Raw genomic sequence first — 11,334 nt, forward strand, 5'->3', positions numbered from 1 at the left:
CGGTTTGCATTAGGGGCTACGACTTTAATTTTAGGCCAAATGTAGCCTATAACTTGTGTTTGCACAACAATAGTGATATTTTTTTGTAACTATTTCAAGTAGCCTGCTTCTTGCACTTCAAGAGTCTCTGTGTCTCATGTGTTTTGCAGCATGTTAGAGTGTGGGCCACCGCATCAGGAAAAAGCTTTTTCAGCAGCAGCTAAATAAACAGTCTCCGCCATTACAACTGAGGGGGGGGTGACCTCTGTCGCGGCTGCTGATTGGACAGAATGTTGTTGAAAGGCCCCATTGAGTTGGGCAGGAGGAATTTAGGGTGCCTATGCCAGCCTTCCCGCCCGGCAGGAATTTGCGTGACTCTTGTAAACAGCTGACCACTCACTCATTTCACACGCACCTTCTCAGCCCTATTCGACTCCCTCCTTTCTCTCTCTCTCTTATTATCCCTTTCTCTCTCTCTCTCTCTCTCTCTCTCTCTCTCTCTCTCTCTCTCTCTCTCTCTCTCTCTCTCTCTCTCTCTCTCTCTCTCTCTCTCTCTCTCTCTCTCTCTCTCTCTCTCTCTCACTCGTTCTCTCTCTGTCTCTGTCACTCTATTTTCTCTGTCTCCACTCTTCCATCCCTCTTTGCCCCCCTCTGCTTCCTACTGAAGTGCTGCTGCTGTACTCTCTTCCCAAGTCAATCCCTTGCTTGCTCCCTTATCCTGAGGCTGGCTGATCATACCGCGCTGTAGTTGTACTGTACTGTACCACAGTGTAGCTCAATAGCAGCCATGAAGTTGTTGCAGGTGATGTCAGGTGCTGTGCTCCTCTCCCTGCTCCTCCTTGCAAGCTTTGGTAAGTCTCCGTCTGTCCGTCTCCTCCAGCTGCATCCCAAAAAAAAGAGTAATTTTTTGTCATCTGCATGCGGTTGAAAGTCCCAGCTATACTGTTTACTTTTCATGTTTTTTTGTTTTGTTTTTTTTTACCTAGAACTGCAGAGAGCTTAATAAACGCCACATCTATTTTGAAATGCATGCTTAATACAGTATATCACCAAACTTAAATGGTGAATAGTGACTCAATAAAACCTACAGCTCCTAAATATGTCCAGTAAAACTGCATTGCTATACCAGTCATCATGCACCTTATGCAAACATTGTGTCATTTCAAATACACAAAATTGCTCTCTCCGACATCTTGTGTCTGTGTCTGTGTCTCCCTGAAGGACATTGCCAAGAGGAGGACAAGGATGCAAAGGCAGACAGCGTGACAGCCAAGCCCAAGGGGAAGGCTCGAACAGGGGGCAAAGCGGCAGGGAAGAAAGCCCCCAAGACCTCCACGGCCAAACCCAAACTACGTGCTGCCGCCACACCACAACCAGCCCAGCAGGGGGCAGTCCTGACCCAGGTGCGTCACGTTACATTTTGCACATTACAGTAGCACTTTACGTGACAGTATAGGCCTACCGTTATAAGCATGATGTGACAATGCCTAATAGCGTCATGAAAGTGTCATTAACATTATGTCAATGACATCAATTTGATAATAAAGTGTCATTAAGTCTCATTTGGCTATTGTCATGACAAGTTGACACTGTTTGGTCTGGACAAGAACCTAAAAAATGGTTGTCCGCATGCACACATGCACATTACATTTTTCGCTAGCGCTTTACTTGACACTACCGTCATAAGCCTTACTGCCGTAATAGTGCCATGACATGGTTATTAAAGTGTCATAAACATTATGTCAATGTGATAATAAATGTGAAAATAAAGTGTAATTGTCATTTGGCTATTGTCATGAAATGTTCACACTGTTTGGGCTGGAAAGGCACCTTAAAAAAAGGTTGTGCGCACACACACACACACACACACACACACACACACACACACACACACACACACACACACACACACACACACACACACACACACACACACACACACACACACACACACACACACACACACACACACAGAGCCCAAACAATGTCAATGTGTCATGACAATAGCCAAATGACACTTAATGACACTTCATTATCACAATTATTACATTGAAATAATGTTAATGACACTTTCAATGACTGTTTCCTCACACTGCAATGTAATGAGGAACATGTTCTGTGTTGGCCCCTCTCTCCCTGGGCCCAAGACAAGTGACCTGTCCCCCCCCCCTGTCTGCTTCCCTGATGGTACTGTCAAGTACATGCAAAGTGTTAGCTATTTTTACCCCCATTGTTAGCCATTGTTATAACCAAATGAATGAGAACGTTACTTTAGTTATAGGCAAAGCTCCTGTCTGAGTACAGAAGTGCAAGCAAACGTGATCTTTTTTTTTGTTCATTTTCCTGCCGTGCTGCCCCAGGTGTTGAACAAGGGCAAGTTCCAGCGGGTGGGGGACAGGCTGAGTGTGGTGGCAGGGGACACGCTGGAGCTGCGCTGCAAGGGCAACCCCGTCCAGTGGGGGGTGCCATACTACCTGGAGGAGGAGGAGGACGGCAGGCTCAAGTAAGACTCAGGACTCACAGGGGGCATTTCTCAAAACCTAGTGCACAACACTTCCAAGTGTATTCAGCCTAATTAGTCACGCCCTGGATTGGATGCTGATTGGATACTCTTTATTGGTCACACCCAGTCAGAGGCGATTCTAGGGTCAGATGGGGCCCCAAGCGAAAATGCAAAAAAATGAACATTTCAACCAAAATCACCACGACTGTATACAGTATGGGCTGTTATTCACTATCTAGGGGCTTGGGGGCCCCAAGCGGTTGCCTGCCTTGCCTGGTGGCAAGATGCACCTCTGCACCCAGTGATTGGATACTCCGTAGAGTTCACCAAAGAGTATCCAATCACTGGGCGTGACTAATTAGGCTGATACACTTGGAAGTGTGCGCACTAGGTTTTGAGAAATGCCCAGAAGCCTGATTCTTGAAAGCATCATTACTAACCGGCTAGCAACTTACCACCTAGGTCTCCAATGAGTGAGACAAAGAGAGACAGGGAGTGTTTATATACAGTATATATCTGTGTTTGTGTGTTTGTGTGTGTGTGTGTGTGTGTGTGTGTGTGTGTGTGTGTGTGTGTGTGTGTGTGTGTGTGTGTGTGTGTGTGTGTGTGTGTGTGTGTGTGTGTGTCTGTGTGTCTGTGTGAGTGTGAGTGTGAGTGTCTGTGTCTGTGTCTGTGTAAATGACTGCATAATAAACAGGATGGTTCAGCATGATCGCTATGGCACCCTGATGGTAGCCTGATTTTCATCGACGTTCAAATCTCTTCGAGACTTGGTCTGGCCAAGAGCATAACAGTTAACATTTCCCAAACGGCATTTCCCAAACGGCCTTCCTTGGTTTGCTCATGGTTGTTTGCTTACCGACAAAGTGGGAGGAGTTCCCGTACTTTCTGGAACTCAGAAAGTACTTGCATTGCTCTTGACCTGACTACCCTGATGGTGGCCAACTCCACAGGGGCTGATTCTGAGACGTACACCTGCTACTCCTTGTACCGCGAGATTAAATGTTCCGTAATTCAGCAAAATGGCGAGCAGCAACATATTACATGTGATTAAATAAAAAGCAAAACATTTCTGCAAATGTGCCCGATGTTCCACAACTATTTCTTGTTTTTAACAGAAATATCTCTATTTTCTTTAGCATCTCTATTTGTATCTATTATTATATACTATTAACCTCCTGGTGCTGTGTCTGTATGTACAGGCCCGTAGCCAGGGGGGGTTCGAGGGGTTCGTTCGAATCCCCCTCCCATCCCCCACCCCCACTTGAACCCCCCAACTACGTTGCATCCCACTTTGACTGGAAGGCCATTTCATAGACAATAACTGTCAGATAGCAGTAACTGAGCCAACACTGGGCCGACACTATGTGGGGAGATAGCTCATTTGAAGCAATTCATGTCCATTTATGTTAAGAGTGGGGAGCAACAGACAAACAATTAAGGACAGCAACAACAGACTTGCGACAAACTTATAATGAATAAAGTATGTCTAAATTAAAATATTTTTAGTGTGCTCGTGTATTTGGGAAACATTGGAGCCGGGAGCCAAATAAAGTCCACTTTCGGGGGGAAAAGATCCCCCCCACCACAATGCTGGCTACGAGCCTGATGTAGTATGTCGTCTGCACAATCTGTATACACGTAACTGCTGCAACACATGAATTTCCCCTCTGTGGGATAATAAAGGGCATACCTACTTACATATGTTCTACTAAAATGACTGCATTGAACAGGACGGTTCAGCATGATCGCTATGGCACCCTGACGGTGGTCAACTCCACTGGGGCGGATACTGGGGCGTACACCTGCTACCCCATGTACTGCGAGGGCTCCGACTGCCGCAAGGAGTACGACAAAGCTGTCAAGGTCTTCGTCTTCTTCCCTGGTAAGTCATGGAATATGTTTCTAATAATTGGCATCATTTCGGAGAGTGAAAAGTTCCAGATCCAACCAGTGAAAAATATTATATGGAAAATTTTAAAAAAAAACACACATTTTGGTCGCAAAAATGTGGCAGCAGTTATGGATGGCAGCACTGATGCAGTATATCTTTCAAATCTGCGAATGCAAACTGACAAACCGTCCAAACGTGAGTTTAATCCACTGATGTGAAATTCAAAGTCTTTTCCTGGTGATGAAGACCTGAAAGGTCGAAACGTTGCGCTCTTGCCATTAAATTTCACAGACAAGCAGTGTTGCAGACTTTTTTCCATTTTACCAGGATCATTGATTGTATTGTACTGCACCTGACCCATCGGGTGGGATATGCACACACCTACTCTTCTGAACATCTGGCACGTCTCCCCTAGATCCCCAGGAGCTGTTTGTGCCCTCGTCAGACTACTACGAGGTCATCCAGCTGCGCACCAACTGGCCCACCGTGCTGCCGTGCCAGGTCACCAACCCTCAGGCCCAGGTCACACTGCACCGAGAGTTCCCCCCAGAACAGGTAGGACATGACACTGTACGACAGGACTGTCAAAAAGAGAGAAACACGCACATCCGTGTCAAAAAGGATTGGGTGCAGGACTAGCAAAAATACCATGACAACTGAAAGAAAAGTCAGCGACACCAAGCTCCCGTTACATGTCTGATGAAGGGCATACTGCCCGAAACGTCACATTGAAATAAGAAGGGAGCTTGGTGTCGCGGATTTTTCTTTCAGTTTTCACTGTACGATAGGATACCATACAATGTGATTTGTGCACACAGGGCCGCTGACAGCTTTGGCTGGGCCCGGGACAAAGACACCTGAAATGGGCCCCAAATCCAATATGTACAATGTAATAAGGATCCAATTCTGGGCCCCCTCTCTCCCTGGGCCTGGGGACAAGCAACCCCTTTGTCCCCCCGTCGGCCTCCCTGTGTGCACACATGTGATACATCACATATCGAGATATGGAACCCCAGAGAGCCCTGACTGTAGTAATTGTCATCATTTACTCTATGTTCTGGTGAAGGTGAAGGTGGACGGCACTGAGATCTCGTTCGACGTCAAGCGCGGCTTCACCATCCACCGGCCTAAGCAGTACCACGCCGGGTCCTTGTACTGCGTGGCCAGCTATGGCACCCTCCGCCAGAGCTCCACCAAGTACATGCTCATCTACGTCAACTGTGAGTACACATTAAAAGCGACTTTGAGGCCCTGCCGTGGCCAAACGGTAGGGCACTCGTAGGGTAGGGTGTGTGTGCGTGCGTGCGTGCGTGCGTGCGTTACAACAAAATAATACCACTGCACACTTTTCGGTGACAGAAATGGGTATTACTCACCCCCAGGGCAGGATTAATGCACAGGCTAGATATGGCTGCAGCCTAACACCTGTGATAAATGGCCGCTACCAAAGCGGTAGAAGTGTGGCGTTCCATTATTTTCCGTTCAGCAAGGCGAGAGATGGTGACGTAGGGAAGCGAGGGTGGCGGGCGGAGGGCGAGCGAGGCGATAAAGTTGAGCTTGGCTGAAAAATAGCGGCACCATGAAGCGTTAACCAATGGGAGAGCTTTCAACGCCATGACGTCACGTGCGTCACCAGCAGTACTGGGATGTTTAAAAATGGAGGCTGTTTTGATTTCGGTGGTGACAAATCTGCCGATCGTTTTTCACAGATGGTTTTAAAATAAATGACACTTGGGTTAAGGTGACCAATATATTCGCTCCCATTTTATCATTTTTATTTGTACATACAGTGTTTGTGATTGAAGAGAGACGGTTGTTTGACCACAGCATTTGCTAAGCTAAGCTAATTTGACCAGAACGATGCTACATCACCACGCGAGGTGAGCGGGCAGTTTGAGAGCGGGTGGAATTTACGTACATGTATCATAGCTGTAAGGCCCCCACCTGCCAGAGGGCCCCTGATTGACCAAAAGTGAAACATTTCTGAATTGTGATATGACGTAATATTGAAAAATGTATCTGTTTTGTTCAGTACAGTTAGTTAGTAGACATGTTGTACTCAATTCTTAGCTCGTAATTATGACACTGTCTATGTAAATTTGTCGCAAAATTTGCTCTCTGGGAGGGGGAGGCACAGCAACCTGCTGCCCAGTGGTCTCCAGCTATGTTTCCCCAAGGGCCAAGTTATGTATCGCAAAAGAGGCTGATGGCCAAACAAATTGCCCAATCGTAGGGCCACACAGGAACAGTAGCATACATATATGTTTTCATTTGTTCCAACCTCATGGCGGGCCAAATGTTTGCCATGTCCGGGCCAGATGGGGCCCACGGCTATCCATTTGGAGACCACTGCTGTAGCCTAATCCGGCCCTGCTCAGCTCTGTCTGGTTGTGGTTTCCACTGTGCATTATTGCAATAAAAAATCATTACCTTCTAAAATTATGACACTACATATTAGAAAAATCTGTTGAATCATGTATATCCACTTCCTCATTCTTATCGGTGTCTGTGGGAAGAAACCCGTGTTTGAGACACAAATAGAGTAATGGGTATCATGGTCGTAACTACCATTGAGGACACATAGGTCATGTGCTCTGTATTTTTGCAATGTAAAATTTATCTATGATGAAAATCGATATATGATCAACAATGATAAATTCAGTCTGTATACACCACCCCCATTTATCCTCAAGACAGTGATTAATGAAAACAAACTTAAGAGTTTGAAGCATTCTAAATGTACAGTATGCAGTACAGCACGCAGTATTTGACCTCGGTATTTGAAAATGTCTGGTTACGGCCCTGATGGGTATTACTCAGGCCCGTCTGGTTGTGGTTTCTGGTTTACAGACCCGACGGCCCCTCCTGCCCCCGTCATCCAGGCCTCCTCCAGCGCAGTGCCCATGGGCTCCAACCTGCAGGTGGTGTGCACTGTGGTGGGAGAGCAGGACGTCTCCGTGGAGTTCACATGGGACTACCCTGGACAGTCAGTAAGTAAACCTACAGTGTACAGATATACCAACCAGATCTCTATAGGCATGAACGGCCATCCGGGTACTTTGCTCCTAAATGTGCGTTACGCCCCTTTATGGGTGAAAACAAACCGAATGTCTCATCAACTTACATGCTACATCGGCTTGCCTAAATGAACACAGTCCATGCTTCAGCCACGGCTTTTTGGCTATATTATTTGAACAGCCGGCAACACAACACGTTTTCGGCATGTTGTGCATGAACAACACTAGTCTACAGGTCCGTATCTTTCGTTTATTAAACCCCAACACCACCAATTGACTTGCATGGGTTGTTTTCCCCCCACAAATTGGCGTAACGCACATGGAAAACGTCACTCCGTTCATGAGTATATGCCATTTTCCATTTTTAGGTACACGTATTGTTCCTGTCCATGATATAGTTTGAAAACATGTTGCATCTTAATTTCCCCAGTATTTAGATGCGTCCTAGCATCTCTATGAGCTATGTCTATGTCCGTCCGTCGGTCTGTCGATCAGTCTCTCTGTCCGTCTGAAATGCATTCTTAAATTGTTATGCCCTCCTGTGTCCACAAGGCTGCAGTACATAGACGGACGCATCTTTGTCCGCCTGTCAGACTTGTTGCTGAAACTTGGTGGTTGTAGCCTCTGTGCAGATGGGCCCACCAGCAGGGCCGTTCAGCATAAGCAGAGTTTGACTTCTGCATCAGGAGGGGCAAAAATATAATAGGAATAATAATGTATTCCGAAAAACATAATGGCATTCATATATATTTCATATAATACTATCGTGTATTTTAATCAAAGCATTTAAAATGTCAGTACGTGTTGGGTAATGGAAGGCTTTGTTGTTGAACCTCATTACAACATTACTGTATTACGACATAACATTCTTTTTAATAATCACTGCCATTCTAACTATAACACTAGGGGTGTGCAAAATAATCGTCGTATCGATGCATCGCGATACTTACTCTCACGATACAATGCATCGATTCATGACAAGGTATCGTGATACTTATTTCCTCAATATACTGCATGGATTCATGACAATTGATTATTTGATAACAATAAAATTCGATTTGCCACGGGTTATTTTCTTCAGTAGAGAATAGGTAATATTTCTGTTGTGATGTAAGCTCTCTCCCAGATGATAGAATGCTTAAATAGAATGAACTGACTTAAGAAAGCTACACAGCAACTGACAAATAAGCTGTATTTTACACATTTACTGAAGTAAATATCGCAATGCATCACAGTAGTACATGAATCGCAATGCATCGTGATAGAATCGCATCGTGGCATGTGTATCGTGATGCGCATCGAATCGTGAACCCTTTGCCAATACCCACCCCTATAACACACTTACAACAATGAGGGTTGGGTCTTTGTATAATAATGTAGACCAGTGAATCCCAACCAGGGGTATGTGTACCACGAGGGGCACATGAGCACACTGCAGGGGGTACGTGGGAAAATGAACAAATGTATGGAGCATAGTCACACATTGGAATGTACTGTAGAGAATGAGTAATTGGGTACTCATGGTATGTCAAAAGGGGGTATGCAAGACAATAAGATTAGGAAACACTGATGTCGACAACAGAACTAGGATTCTCCAGGGTTGTAAAAACATGTTTAATAGTCTTTACCCAGGGACATCTGCTCACCCATTTCCACCACATAGCAAACAAGGTGTTCGCCGTGCTGGCCGTTTAGTACCTCAGCAATGAAAGCTGACCCTGAAACTATGGACCAACTGCTTCAGCAGTAAACATGACCATCACCTTGCCATGTGTACACACACACATTTTACTGACTTCCGACATCACCCACCCATCATTAACAAGAGTTAAACTTTAACACCGCTGCCGCGAAGGCAAACTCTGTAAAACCGCCTGTGTGTTAACCGGTTAAGACACGGCATTATAAATTTGTTACCAGAATTTCAATGACCAAGTCGTAGTGCGTTACTAAAGGCCCTGTGTAATGTCATATTAGTGTAGTACTATAACTTTTCAATGACTATTACAGCGTGCCACTGGAAGAACGTCATTCTTCCTCTTGTATTGCTATATATGTCTGCATTGCCAGTCGCTTTGAATGAAAGCCTCTGTTAGATGTAATGCAATTCAAATACGTCCAACATGTCCTTCAGTGCAACGGATAATTTTGCTTACTGTAAACGCAAAAAAAACAAAAAAAACATTTTTGTCTTTGCTTTCATGCATTCACTTTTCAAAAAAATGTTTTGAAATTTCATGTTTTTCACAGTTACAGTAAGCAAAAGCATCTGTTAGCACTGAAGGACAGTGTCATGTTGGACGTCTTTGACCCAATTGTGGAGAAGAATACTGCCTGCCCACATTTGTATTTATGAAAAGGTGAACTGCAAATAGCAGCTGCAATAGAAAACACCTCTGTACTTTCTGTCTCTATGCTTTATTTCACTTTTTCATTCACTTTTTTTTTTCATGTACACCCACGGCAGTGTGAACGCTGTCATCAACATTGGGTGTGATAAAATGTAATATAAACACAACAGGGCTCTAAATTAGCACCGGCCAACCGGCCAAATGCTGGTAAACATTCAGTTTGGCTGGTAGAAAATGACTCGTAGCGAGTGTATGCTTGACTAATAAGATTTAACATCCAAATTTAATTAGTATTCCTGAATATAAATTTAATGTAATGTAATTGTAATGTAGTACAATGTTGTCCCATCAGTTTAGTTGGCCATTGTACAGGCAGGACAGTGTGAGTGTGATTAACAACATTTGGCTTAATGCAATGTGATTTGATGTAATCAAACATTTCCTAGGTTCCCACTACACGTTTCTAATGCCTCTTTTCCACTGCCGGTTTTCTGGTAGGCCTACAGCTTGACACAGCATGACTCGGCTGCAACTTTTTGCTTTTCGAATCTGCATGACACAGCTCAATCGTGAAGCAAAAAGTGGTGGCCGAGTCACACTGTGTCGAGCTGTAGGCCTACCATAAAACCGGCAGTGGAAAAAAGGCATGAGGTGCTTTTCCACTGTGATGTGATATAATATAATGTGATGTAATTTAATGTACCGGTAATTGTTTTTCAGATCGGCCCGCCTTAGTACACCCAGGACAGTGTGAGCGAGGCCAACAACATCGGGCGTAATGTAATGTAATGTAATATCAATGTAATACAGTTTAATCGTAACGTAATATAATCTTGTCTCTCGTCAGATCGGCCGGCCCCTCTACACCCAGGACAGCGTGAGCGAGGCCAACAACATCGGGCGACTGCGTCAGCGCTCGGAGTCGGTGCTGTCGGTGGACGAGGTGCGGGAGGTGGATCAGGGCACCTACACCTGCACCGCCCAGAACCTGGAGGGCTCCCGCTCCGCCTCCACCACCGTCAAGGTGCTGCCCAAGTCCGGCCCAGACCCGGCTGCCACGCCCAAGCCCAAGGCCAAGTCCAAGAAGCCATGATCAGGACAGGACGCATGGCCCGGGTTAAAGAGGGCCCAGGGCCATTATCCCAACCTGTAGCCTTACAGGTTGGGATAGGCCTCCCGCACACAAAAAAACATGACAAAATTACATAAAGAGTGTCATAATCCCGAGCTAAAAATTAAGTCTGCCAACTTTAGAGAGGAGTGTTACGTAACAACAGATTCATTTCTCAATACTGCATCTGCCAATCAGTGGGCCCCTGCCTTGTGGGGGGCCCTAGGCTGCAGCCATATCTGGCCTGTGCGTTAATCCAGCCCTGCCTGGCCCATGAAGGAAAGACTGCAACAGTCAATACAGGAGGAGGAGAATGTGAAATATCTTTGGCTGAAATGCAGATACTATGCACAGTGCATTTGCTGTGTTAATTCAACACCAAGTCTTGAGTCAGGAGGAGACTGGAGGATAGAAGTATATACGGTCAAGTTTAACTCAGAGTCAACTTAACACTCTGAGAGTTGAATTTTAGCATTCGG

General features: G+C 45.4%; 1 protein-coding gene across 1 annotated transcript; it reads left to right on the forward strand.

Annotated features, from left to right (window-relative positions):
* Positions 1–573: 573 nt before the first annotated feature.
* On the forward strand, positions 574–11,057 carry LOC134440174 (platelet-derived growth factor receptor-like protein). The gene is made up of 8 exons (XM_063190140.1): positions 574–830; positions 1,201–1,382; positions 2,340–2,482; positions 4,216–4,367; positions 4,792–4,931; positions 5,443–5,596; positions 7,227–7,366; positions 10,592–11,057. The coding sequence occupies exons 1-8, from the start codon at positions 767–769 to the stop codon at positions 10,835–10,837; spliced, it is 1,221 nt and encodes a 406-aa protein (XP_063046210.1). The 5' UTR covers positions 574–766; the 3' UTR covers positions 10,838–11,057.
* The last annotated feature ends 277 nt before the right edge of the window (positions 11,058–11,334 follow it).

Source organism: Engraulis encrasicolus, chromosome 23, assembly GCF_034702125.1.
Source record: "Engraulis encrasicolus isolate BLACKSEA-1 chromosome 23, IST_EnEncr_1.0, whole genome shotgun sequence".
Taxonomy (NCBI): Eukaryota; Metazoa; Chordata; class Actinopteri; order Clupeiformes; family Engraulidae; genus Engraulis; species Engraulis encrasicolus.